Source organism: Nomascus leucogenys, chromosome 18 (assembly GCF_006542625.1).
Source record: "Nomascus leucogenys isolate Asia chromosome 18, Asia_NLE_v1, whole genome shotgun sequence".
NCBI lineage: Eukaryota > Metazoa > Chordata > Mammalia > Primates > Hylobatidae > Nomascus > Nomascus leucogenys.
In genome coordinates, this window is record NC_044398.1 from 65,395,152 (window position 1) to 65,414,415 (window position 19,264).

General features: G+C 39.2%; 1 protein-coding gene across 4 annotated transcripts in view; it reads right to left on the bottom strand.

Annotated features, from left to right (window-relative positions):
• Positions 1–13,013: 13,013 nt before the first annotated feature.
• Positions 13,014–19,264, bottom strand: part of DHX29 (DExH-box helicase 29) — a 53,296-nt gene continuing 47,045 nt past the window's right edge. For 3 of the 4 annotated variants that reach the window (XR_004026747.1, XM_003265928.3, XM_030798496.1), the window contains 3 exons: positions 19,002–19,133; positions 17,456–17,552; positions 13,014–13,306 (listed from right to left, as the gene is read on the bottom strand). Coding sequence is in view for 2 of the 4 variants with exons in the window: in XM_003265928.3 (XP_003265976.1) it covers positions 13,254–13,306; positions 17,456–17,552; positions 19,002–19,133 (282 nt within the window). In the remaining 2 variants the exon portion in view is untranslated. The remainder of the gene's footprint in view (positions 13,307–17,455; positions 17,553–19,001; positions 19,134–19,264) is intronic. The other variant, XR_004026748.1, reaches the window with a different exon arrangement.

A 19,264-nucleotide genomic window follows, 5' to 3' on the forward strand; every position in this document is an offset into this window, starting at 1 on the left:
AATAGTGAGTTTGAAAGTGATAAGCTGCAGATTTTGTGATATTCTCAGAATAGGGAAGTATGACACAAAACCAAGAGACTGTTAAAAAAAAAAAAAGATTTAGCTGGGCACAGTGGCTCACGCCTGTAATTCCAGCACTTTGGGAGGCCAAGGTGGGCGGATCATGAGGTCAAGAGATTGAGACCATCCTGGCTAACACAGTGAAACCCCGTCTCTACTAAAAATACAAAAATTAGCTGGGTGTGGTGTCACATGCCTGTAGTCTCAGCTACTTGGGAGGCTGAGGCAGGAGAATCGCTTGAACCCGGGAGGCGGAGGTTGCAGTGAGCCAAGATCGTGCCACTGCAGTCCAGCCTGGCAACAGAGTAGGACTCCGTCTCAAAAAAAAGATTTATAAATTTGATTATAAAAAGTAAAAAAAAAAAGTTGAAACTAGAAAAATGCTTTAACTTATATCACAGATATAGGCATAATTTTCTTTACCTTGATCTTATCCAAAAGGCCGAGAAGCGATTGGCATAATTTTCTTAAGACAGAAAAAGCTCTTATGAATCAGTATGAAAAAGTGTGACACTCTAACAGAAAAATGAACAAATATTTGAATAGTTTACAAGAAAAATGTCTTTATGAAAAGATGCTTAAACTCAGAAAAATCCAAACTTTTATCATAATTGGTAACAATCCAAACATTTGATAAGAGGATATAGGTTATCAATATGTTGTTGGTTGTAATATAAATTACAACCATTTGGAAGATAATTTGGCAAGATCTGTAAACATTAAAAATGCACCTAGTCTTTAGTTCAGCAGTTCTACTTCTGGATAGTTAGTATACATCAGTGCAAAATGACTTTATAAAACTATATTTATTGCAGTATCCTTGTTAGAAGTAAAACTTTGACTGTCCTCAATAAGAGACATCCAAAAAATAGAATATTATGCGACCATTGAAAAGAATGAGGCAAATGTTTTTGTACTGATGTGGAATGATTTTTGTGGGGTTTTTGGTTGTTGTTTTGTTTTGTTTTTGTTTTTTTGAGATGAAGTCTTGCCCTGTTGCCCAGGCTGGAGTACAGTGGTGTGATCTCAGTTCACTGCAGCCTCACTGCCTCCTGGCTTCAAGAGGTTCTCCTGTCTTAGGCTCCCGAGTAGCTGGGATTGCAGGCATGCACCACTACAACTGGCTACTTTTTGTATTTTTAGTCAAGATGGGGTTTTGTCATGTTGGCCAGGCTGGTCTTGAACTCCTGACCTCAGATGATTCACCTGCTTCGGCCTCACAAAATGCCGGCCCCAGATTTTCAAAATAGAGGATTAGAGGATTAAAATAAAGTCAGGTGCAAAATAGCATGTCTAATATGTTGTCACTTGTATAAAAGATATATATCTATATATGTGTACATGTATATACACATATGCACACATCCTTGTATGTGCATTGAATCTCTCTAGACAGATACACAAGTAACTGGTTACATTGGCTTTCTTTGGAGAGAAGATTTAGCAGATTAGGAGACAGAAATAAGAGGAAGAGGGACTTTTTACTGTGTACCTTCATCTACCTTTTAAATTTTGAGCTGTATGGATATGTCATTTGTTTTAAAAATGACACTGTTCATATGCAGCTGGCTGAAAGTTAGAGAGCAGGGACCCTAGGTGAGGCCTTTAAAGTGGCAGTAGCTGTTATATATGGGTATCAGAAAATAGTGGATGGAATAAAACAGCACCTGGGCAACCCAGGAGCAAAATTGTGTAACTTTGTATGCGAGACTGTGCTATAGTGTGGATATTTGTCCCTGCCCAAATATCATGTTGAATTGTAATCCCCAGTAATAGAGTTGGGGCCTGGTAGGAGGTGTTTGGATCATGGGGGCAGATCTTTCATGGCTTGGGGTGCTGTCTTTGTGATAGTGAGTTCTCATGAGATCTGGTCTTTTAAAAGTGTGCAGCACCTCCCCCACTCCCACTCCCTCACCTCTCTCTCTCTCTCTCGCTCTCTCGCTTCTGCTTTCAGCATGTGATGTGCCTGCTCCCCTTTGCCTTCTGCCATGATTGTAAGCTCCCTGAGGCCTCTCTGGAAGATAAGCAGATGCCAGCACTATGCTTCCTGTACAGCCTGCAGAACTGTGAGCCGATTAAACCTCATTTCTTTATAAATTATTCTGTCTCTGGTATTTTTTGAAATAGCAATGCAAGAATAGCTTAATATAAGCTGGTTTTCCTTTTTTGTTTTGGGACTTGGATTATATCAATGAATAGAACAGACAAACATCCCTGCCTTTGTGGAGCTTATATGGGGTGGCGATGCAGGGAAAGACAACCAGTACAGGCTCTGGGGCATTGGGAATGCCAGTGGGCAGGTTGTGGCATTAAATAGGCTAGTCATTGGAAAGGTAACACTTGAGCACAGACCCCTAAGAAGTGGAGGAGTTGGCCATATGGAAATCTGTGGGTATACTAGCCAGCAAAACTAGCCAGTGCAAAAGCTCTGAGGCATGGGCAGCCCAGTGTGTGGAAGACCAGCAAGGTGACCAGTGTGGCTGGAGTAGAAGTGAAAAGAGTAGCAGATGAAGTCAGAGAGGCAATAGGGCAGATCATGTAGATGCTGTTATCATTAACATTTGCTGGGTTCTTTAGCTTATAAAGTTGTGCGTGATATTTTACTGTAGCATTGCATCATTACCTCAACCATATGAGATAGGTATGACTATTGTCCTCATTTACAGATGAGAGAACAAGTTCAGATTAAGGAGCTTGCTTGAAGATGCAGCTAGTAAGTGGAATATTCGGTATTTAAATTTAAGTGTATGATTCCAGTTTGGACATTCACCCCTGTGCTGTTCTGTATTTATTAAATGTGAAGGGAGAACTAAGGAAAGGCTTTGAGTCTGTCCTCAGGCCACTGCTTTGAAAGGAGAGCTTTGCCAAGGGACAGAGCCCCCAGAGGAAGGAGAAGCCAACAGGGTCAGAGCTGGTTGCACTTTCTTTTGACAAATCTGGGAGGCTCTGAGATATGTTATAGCAAGACAGGCAGAATCCCCTTGCCCAAGTATGTGCCAGCAGGTAAAAATTGAGCTAGACTTGGGCATAAAGGAAGCAAGGCTTTAAGGCCAAAGAAAGCATAAAGCTATTGAGTGTGACGACCACAGAGTGCCATCTAATTTCCATGAACTAGCCACCTTTTAGGTGGTGATCACATAAGGAAGTGACAGTTTACTTCACTTTTCAGAGAGAGCTCTGGTGCTGAATAAACGAGTTTAAATTGGCCAAAGAGTGCAAATTCTTATATCTGGCAGTCTTTCTGGGAGTGAAGAGAAGGTCTCTGAAACCAGGCTGACCTCAGGAGTGAGAGAAGTTTGTGCCTTTGTTCTTGAGCCATGGCTATTAGCCTGTTGAAAAATACAGCTTATCTTTCCACCTTCCATTTCTGGTACAAATATATATTTTACATGAAGTAGAAGATCTAAGATATACCATGAAAGGAAGCTCTTAAACATTTCTCTGGTTACTAGAATGTAACTGTACTTGGACACTATAGTTGTCTATCTCTGTTCCTCCACAACCAATATTTAATGAGTACCTACTAAGTACCAGGCATCGCTCTAGGTTTGCAGCAGTGGATAAGACACACAAGGCCCCTGCTTGCATAGAGCCGGGAGTGGATAGGCTGAAAATAAAAAAGTGAGCCATATCAGACAGGAATACATTCTTAAAATAGATTTAAAAGTGTGGTGGCCTAGAGTGTGAATGGGTATCTACTTTAAATTGCATAGCCAGGGATGCCTCTTTGAAGAAGTTCTTCTGTGTTGCTAGTGTTTGCAAGTCCACATTGTCAGTTTTTTTCTTTTAATGTTGTGCAAATCTCTTCCCTAAGTGAGATTTCTCATAATGTTGAGAATATGTTTTTGTCTGGGGAGCAACATTTTCTGGTGGGCAGGAATCCTACAAATTACTTCAAGGTAACCTGCAAAGGAGTAGTAGTGGGAAGTGGGCTTACTGTATACAGTGAATATCCCAACTAAATGCAAGCTAAAGCTAATGCATCTCTGTGTTGTTGTTATTGATAATATTTATGATGATTTTAAATAATGAGCATCCAGAGATGTTCAAGGAGAAAGAACTCCTTATACCCAGGGGGTCATCATATATTAACATAATCTCAGCAGATCTATCCTGTCTTTTCTTTACCACACAGAAAACAAAGAGGGCAGCAATTAGTATCTTCAGACCATGGTGAGATGAACCCGTGTTCCAAATGTAAAGCAAAGCCGTCCTATTGAAAAGCAACAAAAAGGAAAGCTGAAGGGCAACACACAATGTGTAATGTGCCTACTTGGATGTCAAATCATAGGGTACAGATCAAAACAGAGCAGCTGTTGAGGGCTGCCTAGTCATATGCTGCTTAGAGTTTATGAGAAAAGGCACCAAGGGCCTGCAGATAACAAAAGCACTCAGCATGTGGCAGATTGGGCTGCTCTGTTGAGAGGTAGGATTTAGTCTCTAAGTTTGTTCAATTATACATATTTGAAATAAATGGATGGATGGAGTGGCTAGGCTTTCTTTTCCTGTGGAAGATCTGGATGTTAAAGGTATATCATTCAGGAAAAATATTTCCCAGTACCTTCAGAGTGACTGAAAAATTCCTAACCTGCATTTCCATATTATTATCATATCTGCTGTTTCTGTATCAGCTTGCTGGAATACACATATGAACCATTTAAGGAACTCTATTCTGTCCTGTTGGTCTATATGTCTGTCTTTATGCCATACCATATTGTTTTGATTAATGTAGCTTTGTAATATGTATGAAATCAGGAAGTGTGAAGTCACTAGCTTTATTGTTGTTTCTCAAGATTATTTTGGCAATCAGTCTTTTGCGGTTCCATATACATTTTAGAATTTTTTTTTCTATTTCTGTAAAAAATGCCATTTGGATTTCAATAGGGATTGCATAGAGTCTATAGACTGCTTTGGGTCATATGGACAATATTAAGTCTTCTAATCTGTGAACATGGGCTATCTTTCTATTTATTTGTGTCTTTAATTTCTTTCAGCAATATTTTGCAGTTTTCAATGCATAACTCTTTCTCCTCCCTTGTTTAAGTTTATTCTTAAGTATTTTACCCTTTTTGATGCTATTATAAATGGGATTGCTTTCTTAATTTCCTTTGTGGATTGTCAGTGTGTACAAACAACTAATTTTTGTATGTTGGTTTCGTATGCTGGAACTTTGTTGAATGTATTATTTCTAACAGTTTTTGTGGAATCACTAAAGTTTTCTTTTTTTTTTTTTTTGAGACAGAGTCTTGCTCTGTCACCCAGGCTGGAGTTCAGTGGTGCGATCTTGGCTCACTGCAGGCTCCAACCCCCGGGGTTCACGCCATTCTCCTGCCTCAGCCTCCCGCGTAGCTGGGACTACAGGTGCCCGCCACCTCACCTGGCTAATTTTTTGTATTTTTAGTAGAGACGGGGTTTCACCGTGTTAGCCAGGATGGTCTCAATCTCCTGACCTCATGATCCGCCCGCTTCGGCCTCCCAAAGTGCTGGGATTACAGGCTTGAGCCACCGCGCCTGGCAGAATCACTAAAGTTTTCTACATATAAGATCATGTCATCTGTCATCTGTGAACAGAGTTTTACTTCTTCCTTTTAAATTTAGATGCCTTTTTTCTTTTTCTTGCCTAATTGCTTTAGCTAGTACTCCAGTACTGTGTTGAATAGCATGGCAAGAGCGGGTAACCTTGTCTTGGTCCTATTTTTACAAAAAAAGTTTTCAGTTTTTCATCAATGAGTATGATGTTACCTGTGGGATTTTCATATATTAATTTTATTATATTGATGTAATTTCCTTCTATTCCTAGTTTGCCATTTTTAAATAGGATTGTCTTTTTATTATTGAGTTGTAAGAATTCTTTATATCTTCTGTATACAAGTCCTATATCAGGCATATGATTTGCAAGTATTTTCTCCTGTTTTGTGGGGTTGTCTTGTCACTTTCTTTCTTTCTTTCTTTCTTTTTTTTTGAGACAGAGTCTTGCTCTGTTGCCCAGGCTGGGGTGCAGTGGTGCAATCGTGGCTCACTGCAACCTCTGCTTCCTGGGTTCAGACGATTCCCATGCCTCAGCCTCTCAAGTAGCTGGGACTACAGGTGCATACCACTATGACCGGCTAATTTTTGTATTTTTAGTAGAGATGGGGTTTTGGCATGTTGCCCAGGCTAGTCTCGAACTCCTGACCTGAAGTGATCCATCTGCCTCAGCCTCCCAAAGTGCTGGGATTGTCAGAGGCATGTGAACCACAGCAACTCCATACTGAATGGGTAAAATGAGGCTGAAACCTACTGGGCTGCATTCCCAGATTGTTAAGGCATTCTAAGTCACAGAGTGAAATAGGAGGTTGGCATAAGATACAGGTCATAAAGACCTTGTTGATAAAACAGGTCGCAGTAGAGAAGCCAGTTAAAACCCACCAAAACAAAGATGGCAATGAGAGTGACCTCTGGTCGTTCTCACTGCTACACTCCCACCAGCGCCATGACAGTTTACAAATGCCACGGCAACATCAGGAAGTTACCCTATGTGGCCTAAAAAGGGGAGGCATGAATAATCCACCCCTTGTTTAGCATATCATCAAGAAATAACCATAAAAATGGGCAGCCAGCAGCCCTCGGGGTTCCTCTGTCTATGGAGTAGCCGTTCTTTTATTCCCTTACTTTCCTAATAAACTTGCTTTCACTTTACGCTGTGGACCTGCCCTGAATTGTTTTTTGCGTGAGATCCAAGAACTCTCTCTTGGGGGTCTGGATCAGGACACCTTTCCTGTAATAGAATTACGGGTGTGAGCCACTGTGCCCGGCCCCTTTTCACTTTCTTGATGGTGTCCTTTGAAGAACAAGTATTTTTATTATATTAATAATTAAATTGTCTCCAGCTTTATTGAGGTATAACTGACAAATAAAAATTACATTTATTCAAAGTGTACAAAGTGATATGATCTATGTTTACACTATATAATGATTACCACAGAGTAATTCATCCTTTGCCACACAGTTAACATCTTTCATGTATGTGAGATGAGGATACTTAAGATTGCTCTCTCAGCAAATTTCAGGTAAACAATATAATATTATTAACTATAGTCACCATGCTGTATACTAGATCCCCAGAACTTATTCATTTTATAACTAAAAGTTTGTACCTTTTGACCAATATTTCCCTATTTCCTCTACCTCCTGGAAACTGTTCAACTCTGCCTGTATGAGTTTGACTTTCTTAGATTCCACATATAAATGGGATCCTTCAGTATTGGACAATTAATTTTGATGAAGTACCATTTTTTTCTTTTGTTTCTGGTGCTTTTGGTGTCACATCTAAGAAATCATTACTTAATCCAAGGTCCTAAAGATTTACTCGTATATTTTCTTCTAAGAGTATTGTAGTTTTAGTTTTTACACTTAGCTCTTTTTTGTTTGTTTTCAAGGTAGTTGTTGTTTGTTTGTTTTTTTGAGACAAGGTATCACTTTGTCACCCAGGCTGGAGTGCAGTGGCGTGATCTCTGCTCATTGCAACTTCAACTTCCCAGGGTCAAGTGATCCTCCCACCTCAGCCCCCCAAGTGGCTGGGACAACAGGTGTGCAGCAACACGCCCTGCTAATTTTTGCACTTTTTTGTAGAGATGGGGTTTCATCCTGTTGTCCAGGCTGGTCTCAAACTTATGGGCTGAAGCAATCCACCTGCCTTGGTTTCCCAAAGTGCTGGGATTACAGGCATGAGCCACCACGCTCAGCCTACACTTAGCTCTATAGTCCACTTTAATTTCTGTACATGGCATGAGGTAAGGGCCCAAATTCATTCTTTTGCCTGTAGCTATCCAGTGGTTCCAGCACCATTTGTTGAAAAGATTATTGACACCCTTGTTGAAAATTAGCAAACCATAGACACATGGGTTTGTGTCTGAACTTTTAATTCTATCTACCAGTGCTGCTTAATTTACAGTGGGGTTATGTCCTGATAAAGGTATCATCAATTAAAAATACTGTAATCATACTGCATATCGCTAGCCTGGGAAAATATGAAAACAAAATTTGAAGTACAGTTTTTACTGAATGCATTTCACTTTCACATCATTGTGAAGTCAAAAAATCTTAAGTCAAACCATCTTAAGTCAGAGACTGTATATGTCTATCCTTATGCCAATTAATATTTTACACCCCTCAAATACTTTTGTTTTTGAGACGGTGTCTCAATGTCACCCATACTGGAGTGCAGAGCAGCATGATCTCAGCTCCTTGCAATCTCTGCCACCCTGGCTCAAGTGGTCCTTCCACCTCAGCCTCCTGAATAGATGGGACCACAGGCGTGTACCACCACACCCAGCTACTTTTTTCTATTTTTGGTGGAGACAGGGTTTTGCCATGTTGCTCAAGCTGGGCTTGAACTCCTGAGTTCAAGTGATCCTCCCACTTCAGCCTCTCAAAGTATTAGGATTATAGCCATGAGCCACCACGCTGGCTCCCAAATACTTTCTGGCCATACTTCAAGGTGGCAATTTGGAGGGGCTGCACACTACAGGTAATTGCTCTGAAAAACTGTCATTTTGTGGGGGAGATTTGCATCTGTAGAGGAAATCTATATTAGTGAAGTAAACCCCAGATGCAAACAGGCTCTCTCTGAGGCCCCTCCTTATCTGCCTTATCCAGATCTAGGAAAGATTACCTCACAGGAAAAGGAGACTAAAAATCTGACACTTTTAAAGGTCTGACAAAAATGTTACCATGGGCTACCATCTATTCTTTCTGAGGGCTGCTACCCTTGAGACTTCATCTACACACAAGATGTAGCCTTTGCTCCCCATGCTTTTCCTTTCCTCTCCCTCCCATAACCTGTCTTGCCACATTCTAAGCCTCTATTCCTTTATACTATATAAACGTCATCTGGCCCCCTCCTCTGAGCCTCATATTTTGTATAGCTCCCATGTTTATGCACATTAATACATTTTTATGCCTTTTTTCCCTGTTAATCTGTCTATAGTCAGTTTATTTTATAGAGAAATTATAGAGCTTTCAGAAGGACGGAGGGAAGAAAATTCCCTTTACCCCTACAGCAGTAGACTGCTCAGGTTATTTTTCAATGGTCTTTTCATTTATTCCCCGTTAGCTGAGTGACCTTTAGCATCAGTTTTCTCATTTGTAAATTGAAAATATATTACCATCTTGTTGTGAGGACTGAACAAGAATATAGTAAAGTTCTTAGTTCAGTGCTTATCATATAATGCTCAATTTAAAAACTGGAAATATACTTTCCCTTGATAATACTCCCTTTCCTTCCCACTAATCCTCTCCAATGAAGACTTTTCATCTACTTCTTTTTTCTTTTAGATGGAGTCTTGCTCTGTCACTAGGCTGGAGTGCAGTGGCGCAATCTTGGCTCACTCCAATCTCCACCTCCCGGGTTCAAGAGATTCTCCTGCTTCAGCCTCCCAAGTAGCTGGGATTACAGGTGCCTGCCACCATGCCCAACTAATTTTTGTATTTTTAGTAGAGATGGGATTTCACCATATTGGCCAGGCTGGTCTCAAACTCTTGACCTCAGGTGATCCACCTGCCTCGGCCTCCCAAAGTGCTGGGATTACAGGCGTGAGCCACTGCACTCAGCTGACTCTTCATCTACTTCTAAATGTCTCATGCATAAGAACGGATTTCATGAAAACAGGCAGGCATATTCCTAACTACCACCAGGACTCAACAACTTCTTATCTGAAGAGTGTGATTTTCTCATATGACACTTGATTTTTCTTACCACTGTATGTTAAGATCCAAGGCACCCACCTCCTTTTCCTAGTGATGACTGTAGCACCTGGCCTGGTCTTCTCCATCCTTTTCCTGCATCCACACTGATGAACAAATATGCTGTTCATCCTGTCCCTACTTTAAATTCTCCCCACATCCATTTTGCTATCCATCAGCAGGGAAACCCTTTAGGTTTATTATTGAAACAATTACATCTCAAGATTTTAAATTCTGAAATTCTCTCCTCTAACTGGCCTCCCTACCATTGACTTATTCATAATGAATTTGGGATTCGATTCTGACGTCTCCATTTTCCTGGTCCATGGCCTCTGATCTGGCCCCATTTGCCTCTAAATAAGCGATTTCATTCACCCATTTCAATGACACAGTCGATTTCATTCTAAGATCCCATAGTCACTTGAATGCAAAAAACCTCAAAAACCAAAAAATCCTATCCACTGTCAACTTTATCAGCTTATCTGAAGCCAGTAAGCATTGCTGGGGAAAACCAGAAAGCCTTTCCAAGTTGATCCCTATGTTACTCGGTTTTAGTTCTTTGTTGAGCCCTCTCTGATGTTAATATTATCCTCACTTTATGCTGGTTATTTCTGTTTTTGCCTGCAAATCAGTGAGGGTCTTCAACCTTTTATGAATATATTCATATTCAACCTATTATGCATTCTGTTCCTTTATAACATCCATAAAGAATATTCTATTTGCTGCCCCACCTTTTCATTTTTATTCACTTCCTAAAATTATGATTTGTACTCATGCAGAAAAGAGTTAACATAGCAAGCCAGAGGTCTTTAGAAGAGACTGCTTGTAGGGCTGGCCCTTGGCTGGAGCCTGGGAACTTGACTTGTGAAAAGTCCTCTGCTTTTTGTTAACAGTTTTGCCTGCTAGGAACACTTAAATGCCTGCTTTCCTTCTGGGAGCCTGGAATTTTGTTATGCCTGGTCTTTGTGCTTGTATGACCTGCCCCTAATAAAAATCCTTGCACTCTGATTCTGTAGTAGGTTTCTCTGGGCGGAAACTGCATAGCACATGGGAAGCCTGTGTATAGATTTCTCCAGACTCCATGTGATGTGTCTTTTCCCCTTGCTGATCCCACTGTATATCCTTTCTCTACAAAATCAACTTTAGCCTCTGAGTCTTGCAAGTCTTTCTGGTGTATCATTGAATGTGCATGTGGTTGTGGGACTTCTCAGAGTCCTTCCTTGCCAGCCTCCATTCAAACTGATCTCAAAAGGTTGATGTATTCATTAAACCTTGGTGATCTTTCCCTACTCTGTAACATCTGTTGACAATACTTTTGCTTTCAAAAATCTTCTTCCTTGGCACTAAGATAGCCCTACTCTGGTTCTCCTTATCCTTCACTCATTCAGCATTTATTGAATGCCTATATATGCAAGGCATTGTGTTAGGTATGTATCAGCGAGTGCAACAGTCCTGGTGCAGCATACGTTCCAGTGAGATGAAAAGCAAGTGGTACAAGCTGAGAAAAGTACCGTGTTATGAGTAAAAGGGGATATGCACTTCAGTAGGGTGGCCTGTGCGGAGGGCTTTAGAGCAGGAAAGCCTTTTTGGCAAAGAACCGGAAGCAATGTATTATGGCAGAGACCGCCATGTGTAAATGCTCAGAAAAACCGCTTGGCATCTTCTAGCAACTGAAAAGGAGCCTAGTGTGGCTGGAGCACCATGAGACGAAAGAGTGGAGATGAGATTGGATAGCAAGGTCCAGATCAGTTAGAGAGCTTTGGAGGTCATGTTTAGAACTTTAAATTTTAAGAGCAATGGGAAGCCAAGTGACACAGATACCCTTTAAAAATATCATTCTTTTTTGGATTAGAGGTATAAAAAGGAGGAGAAAGCCTAGTTCAGAGATTACTGCAGTGGTGTAAGTGAAAGACAGTGGTGACCTGGGTCTGAGTGACGGCTGAGAAGATGAAAGAAGAAAGGGACTTTGATCTTCTTACCCCTTTGGTGATTACCTCAACTCCCACATCTTTAATTATCATCTCTGTGTGGAAGACTCTAACCCTATGACCTTACCTGATGTGAGTCACTGTTTCACATTTCAAAGAAATAATGATTACATTTCAGAAATCTAAATAGTACTGGAGCCATAATGCTTCTGTTACTTACTATCAGTGTGATCTCGGACATGTTATTTCACTTCTCTGTGCCTCAGTTTCCTCATTTGTAAAATACAAATAGTAGGTTAATACAGTACCTACCTTGTAGGTTGTCTATAAATGAGTTAACAGACAAAACAATTTGGAGTTCTAGCCTCCATGTGTCCCAAGAGGAATTGCCTTCAACACCCAATCTAGCTCTTTCTCCTGACATACCCATTTTTATTAATGGCACTAGAGATTTCAAACCACAGTCACATTTGACTCCTTGCTCTCAATTCCCTTGCCACACTGCAGGTAGAAACCTAAAATTAGAGATTGCTACTAAGTATTGTTTTTACTTCCATTTGCATATAAGGTAAAAGTTATGGTTTAATTTGTTCATCAAAAAATATTAAAATTATATACCTGTTATGAGAGTCAAGCAGTTATACTAGGTTCCTATTAAATTCTAATCTTTTGATCTTCAGATGCAATTTCTACCTTTTGATCTAAACTATATTTGAAGTTTACCAAAAATCTATTGATAAGAAATGAAGAGAAATCCCTCTAAGTAATAAAAATGGAATTGCAAAAGATTGTCAGTAACCAAAACAAATAGGACCAATGAAAAATACCTAAGCATACTTTACTATCTCAAAGTTACTGACCTTACCAGTTCACTCGCGTATACAAAAAGGGTTCAGGGGCAGGGATATCACAGCTGTAGCCTGAGGAAAACAGTGCAAGCTACCCATCCCAAGGCTGACAGGAGTATTAGTCAATCTTGCCTGTCTTCCAGAACTACATGTTTATGCTTTTTGAATGTTACTGAAATAGGTGGCATCTATTAATAGTGCACTTATTTAGGTTCTGAAATTGACTATCAAATACTAAATAACTGACTTCTGAAGTTGTTCCTTTTCATGGAAATTTAATTATAATTGGTTTTGGAGATTATTTTCCCTCTGGGTCTATAGGGTTTAAATTCTGCAGACATCAAGGACTGATTGATAGAGGATGAGGCAGCTACACAAGGAATCACAACATTAAGCTACAGATACCACAGACATAGGCCTTGCCCTTATTAACACAACGATGAGCAAAACATGGATGATACCAAAGAATTTATTGTAAATGTAGTGGCAAATACATTCAGAATAATCATCATTAAAAAGGAACTAGAAAATTACACATGTTTAAAGTATGTGCTTTTTTCCCGCCACCTTTAAGTTAATGGCTAGTACCAACATTTTAAGTAATGAAATACTTAATGTGATGATCCATTTTCAGATAATTTCATGACTGTATCTTCATCTTAATTTTTAAAGCAGTTGACCATGAATTTCAGTTTCAGTTATTCTCTGTTTTTATCAATTCCGTAATGATCTGCAGAATCTTGTCATCTGAGTGGAAGAAAAAAAAAGCCATGAATAAATGCAACATTGTCTAATTTTCCAGTGTATACACATGTAAATAAGAGGTATATGTCACTAAAAATTTTTACATTAGAATACAGAATTAACACCAGTAATAAAACTAGAGACACCTATAAAATATTTTTTGCCCCACATAGATTTTATTGCTGTAGGTTATGCCATACCTAGTTTGACAAAAGTTAACATTTTGAAAACAGGTAACATTTGTATAGGCTAAACCCCAAAGAGATAATATGATGTGAACTGTTACTTCTTTATAAGGAATTATAAATTTTATTTTATAAAAATTCCTTGAAGAAAGTAAGTTTCTCAACTTTTTCACTTGGCTGCAATATACTGAAGGCTCTACTGACTCTTCAGTGTTCTTCAGAGTATGGCAGAATTTCCAAAGTATGAGCAAGGAAGAAAGAACTGTTATCAGTTTCTCCATGTTTAAGTCCAAAGGAAACAAAAAATTCTAACAGGGAAGTGCTCTTGGAGGGGTGTCAATGGGGAAGTGACAGACCTCTCTACACAACAAAGGAATCAAATACCAATTAATTTGACAAACAGAGCAACAGAGGCTGCATTATTTGCTAAAGGGGTTTTGTTAACAACTGCTTCTACTTAATAGTTACTCTGAAATTGTGACTTCCTAAGAACCTCATAGCCACTCTTTAGAAAGTTATAATTATCAGGGCTGCAAAACTGAAATTCTGCATTTACGTTAGATACTCAGAGAATGCAGTCGCTTTCAATGGTTGCAATGGTTACAGTGGCATTAGAAACAACAACAACAACAAAGTGGGAGGGAGGGGAAAAAGAGAGGTCACTTGTTTGAAGTTGGAACAATGGCAGGTCTAGAAAGAACGTTTTTCTATGGCTGCATAGTATTCCATGGTGTATATGTGCCACATTTTCTTAATCCAGTCTATCGTTGTTGGACATTTGGGTTGGTTCCAACTCTTTGCTATTGTGAATAGTGCCGCAATAAACATACGTGTGCATGTGTCTTTATAGCAGCATGATTTATAGTCCTTTGGGTATATACCCAGTAATGGGATGGCTGGGTCAAATGGTATTTCTAGTTCGAGATCCCTGAGGAATCGCCACACTGACTTCCACAATGGTTGAACTAGTTTACAGTCCCACCAACAGTGTAAAAGTGTTCCTATTTCTCCACATCCTCTCCAGCACCTGTTGTTTCCTGATTTTTTAATGATGGCCATTCTAACTGGTGTGAGATGGTATCTCACTGTGGTTTTAATTTGCATTTCTCTGATGGCCAGTGATGATGAGCATTTCTTCATGTGTTTTCTGGCTGCATAAATGATGAGTTCGTGTCCTTTGTAGGGACATGGATGAAACTGGAAAACATCATTCTCAGTAAACTATCGCAAGGACAAAAAACCAAACACCGCATGTTCTCTCTCATAGGTGGGAATTGAACAATGAGAACTCATGGACACAGAAAGGGGAACATCACACTCCGGGGACTGTTGTGGGGTGGGGGGAGGGGGGAGGGACAGCATTAGGAGATACACCTAATGCTAAATGACGAGTTAATGGGTGCAGGAAATCAACATGGCACATGGATACATATGTAACAAACCTGCACATTGTGCACATGTACCCTAAAACCCTAAAGTATAATAAAAAAAAAAAAAAAAGAAAAAAAAAAAAGAACGTTTTTCTTTTTTCTTTTTTAAGAGATGGAGTCTCACTCTCGCCTAGGCTGTAGTGCAGTGGTGTGATCACAGCTCACTGCAGCTCTGAACTCCTGGGCTCAAGCAATCTTCCCATCTCAGCCCTCTGAGTAGCTGGGATTACAGGCGCAAGCCACCATACCTGGCTCCAAGAACTATGATTTTTAAATTGAGGAAGAGAGAGTAAAAGAAAGCACAAGAGTAAGTTCAGTTACGTTTTTTTCAAATGTCTGGCATTCTACCAACTTTTTGTTATAAATCCAAGAGAGAGCACTAACATACTTCTTCCTTCTTCCCAAGTCAAACGTATACACTACACCCAACGGTAAGTTCTGCTCTCTCTCTTATGGCAAAGGGAAACACTGATATCATTTCAAAAAATCATTTTGCTTAATTAAAAGCTGAGGTTCAACCTATACTTTACAAAGTATAATTCTTTCTAATGCCAAAGTTGTAATGCACAAAGCTCCCTGAGAAAAGAGCCCACATGTCTTAATATGTTAAGACTTGATCTGTTTCCAGCAGTATAGGAAAATTAATACATTTTAATGCTTATGCATTCATATTTAGTTATACAAATAAACAGAGTATGAGGCTTCAGGGTAGTAGAACTAGATCAGTAGCTCCCCCAACTTGCCTGTGACTGTTGAGAATAAACTGAGGATACTTTTGAGAATAAACTGGGGATACTTTGTTCAGTACAATCATACTGAAGTCACTGACCAATTCTTAACATTAAAAAGACAACCAAATTTAAGTGCTTCCTGGTGTGATGCAATGGGGAGAATACAGCACCAACTAGAAAGTATTATTTTCCTCAAAACTTATTCTAATCATACCTCCAAATATAACTACCAGTTTATAGGAAATACATGAACATGTTAAAGCATGAGTATGTAACTAACCAAATCCTAAATGTAGGATATTCTACCAGAAAAACAACTCAGTTTATTAAAAATAATTAGCTGCATTTAAAAACAGGATAGCCTTAGAGGGGAAATGTTACAGAATAAAAGATTTAAAAAATAATATAGCCACAGGCCTCTCCCATAGAGATCAGTATGTCTAGGGTAGGTCTTTGTACCTTGTATTCTTTGCAACTGCCAGGATGATTTTGATGATTTGGCAATTTTGAAAACCACTGCACTGGGCAAACTGCAAACTCAGGTGTCCATTTCAGATTTCTCTCTTATTTTTTGATGTGGGGTCTTGCTCTGTCACCCAGACTGGAGTGCAGATACTCGCCTCAGCCTCCCAAGTAGCTGAGACAACAGGTACAAGCCACCAGGCCTGGCTAATTTTTTTTAATTGTTTGTAGAGATGGCATCTCCCTATGTTACCCAGGCTGGTCTTGAACTCATGGCCTCAAGCGATCCTCCTGCCTTAGCCTCCCAAAGTGGTGGGATTACAGGCAGATGTCACCATGCCCAGCTAATTTCAGATTTCTGTTGAAGGATAATATGTTTATTTTATACAGAGAAATAGCTCTGCATTTGAAAGAAACACATGGTGGAAAAACCATGCTGAAATAAACCTAACAGAAAGTCCCTAAATCATACACACACACACACAAATACATATATAGGTATGTGTGTATATACATATATTTCTTAGAGACAGAGTCTCTCTATGTTGTCTAGGCTGGACTTTAACTCCTGGGCTCAAGCAATCTTCCCACCTCAGCCTTCTGGGTAGCTAGGACTACAGGCATATGACACCATGCTTGGCCTATTATTTTTTTTTAAATAATAGCTATGTTACCAGTTTACTAAAATGCTAATAAGTAGCAAAGTTTACTATTCTCAGTTTTATTAACCTTTTTTTCTATGAAATGGCTAGAAATTTAGAAATGAAGTTTAAAATAGGACTAACTAAACCTTAAGAGGATAATTAGGTTGTGAATAATCACTAATTGAGTTTGATGGAATTCAGCATAAAATAGATGGGATTTTTTACGACTTCAGTGTGCTTTAGTATACTCCAATGTTACAAAAAAATAATTTCTAGAATATTTCAGATTTTCTCTTAGAGTTTTTTTTTTTTTTTTTTTGAGATGGAGTTTTGCTCCTGTCGCCCAGGCTGGAGTACAATCACGTGATCTCGGCGCTCACTGCAACCTATGCCTCTCAGGTTCAAGTGATTCTTGCGCCTCAGCCTCCCAAGTAGCTGGGATTACAGGTGCCCGCCACCATGACCAGCTAATTTTCTATTTTTAGTAGAGACAGGGTTTCACCATGTTGGCCAGGCTGGCCTCGAACTCCTGACCTCAGGTGATCTGCCTGCCTTGGCCTCTCAAAAGTGCTGGGATTATGGGTGTCAGCCACCGTGCCTGGCCTCTTAGAAAGTTTTTCCACACATTAGTACATAGGTATGTGGACACATACAAATATGTGTATACGGTCTTTCACTTACATTATAAGCAAACACTTACTTTCCAGGGATATCTTTGGATTTTCAAGCTTTTTTCTTAAAACAGAATCAATGAGAACTCTCAGCTGCTTGAAAATGACAGCTATCTTTACAGGGGCCTGTTAAGAGGAGATGAAAAAGTGGACAAAGTCAATCCAGGGGAGTGTGAATATGTTTAAGTAAATCAAGGCAAGCATATATTACAATCTGCCTTAGCACATCTTGCTTTTAATGGAAAACACAATGGGAAAAATGCAAATTATTTCTGCTAGCTAGGCATGCAAACCTGTCAATTTCCTTATTAAATCTGGTAACTCTTCCCAAAATAAGGCAACTATTACTCCAATAATTGTTTTCTTCTCTATTTATATCAACTCTGTGGAAGTCAAGACTACAGTTATGGGGAGGGAAATTTTTTTTTTTTTTTTTGAGATGGAGTCTCTCTCTGTCGCCCAGGCTGGAGTGCAGTGGCGCAATCTCACCTCACTGCAACCTTCGCCTCCCAGGTTCAAGCAATTCTCCTGCCTCAGCCTCCGGAGTAGCTGGGATTACAGGTGCCTGCCACCATGCCTGGCTAATTTTTTGTATTTTTAGTAGAGACAGGGTTTCACCATGTTGGTCAGGCTGGTCTCAAACTCCTGACCTCATGATCCACCTGCCTCAGCCTCCCGAAGGGCTGGGATTACAGGCATGGGCCATGGCGCCCGGCCTGGGGTGGAAAATTTTTTAAAACAGCTTTATTGAGATATAACTTACCACAAAAATTCACTCACTTTCACTAATTTCAATAGCTTTTAGTAAATTTATAGAGTTGTGCAACCATCACAATCCAGTTATAAAACATTTCCACCGCCCTGATTTCTTTGCACAAACTGCATATAATTGTAAAGCTGCACTTAAAATTCACCTCTCCAGTCCTAGACAAACAGCTGTCATAGAACAACCTAACAATGTAATAGGTTTGCTTAGTTTAAGCTGGTCAATCTTGATGGGAGTACAGAGAAACAGATAAATTTATTGTCAGAAATAAGCATAGGTTGGTCTAATTTTTCCAGAGAAGAATTCAACAGTATGAATTATAAACTATAAATCTGTTTGGTCTTTTTATTCCTTTTTATTCCACAATGTAGTGGAATGAGAATAAATTTGGGTATCAAATAGTCCTAGATTTGAATCTTGCTCTGTCAGTAACAATCCATGTAAATCCTGGGAAAATTATTTAATTTCTCACTGTGTTTGAGTGTCTCTATCTATATAAAAGAAACTATAGAAATTACCTAACAAGGTTGTTAGGATATTAATTTGGGAAAATCCATATAAAGTTAACTATTGAAGTACCCAACACATAGAAAGCTAGAATTGTTATTAATAATAAATAGAATTTGTAATAGCAATATAATTTGATTTTCAAATTTAACAGATTTAAAACCACAGAGGCAAGATAAAATAAGGAATTCTATTTAACTCATAAGAAGAAATTATGCAAACTCCAATAAAATTTAAAAAATGTACCTCAATGGTACTGGAAGTTGAAAATTTTTAATAATAAAATCAGTTGTACTATGTACCTGAAAATAGATCCAGCCATCAATAGAAAGAAGATGTTCTCGGTGTTGAACTTCTATATCACCACCAAAAAGTAAAACTGGAAAAGGGGTTATTAGGGTAGTTTCTCTCAAATACACTCTGGCATACCTTATCTACATGGGAAAAAGGGGGGAAAATAACTTCAAAATATAAAAATAGAAGGAGGTCATTTATCTTTTTCAAGTAAGCATTTTTCTACAATTTGTTATTCTACATTTTAAGCCAAGAGTATTTGTAAAGCTAC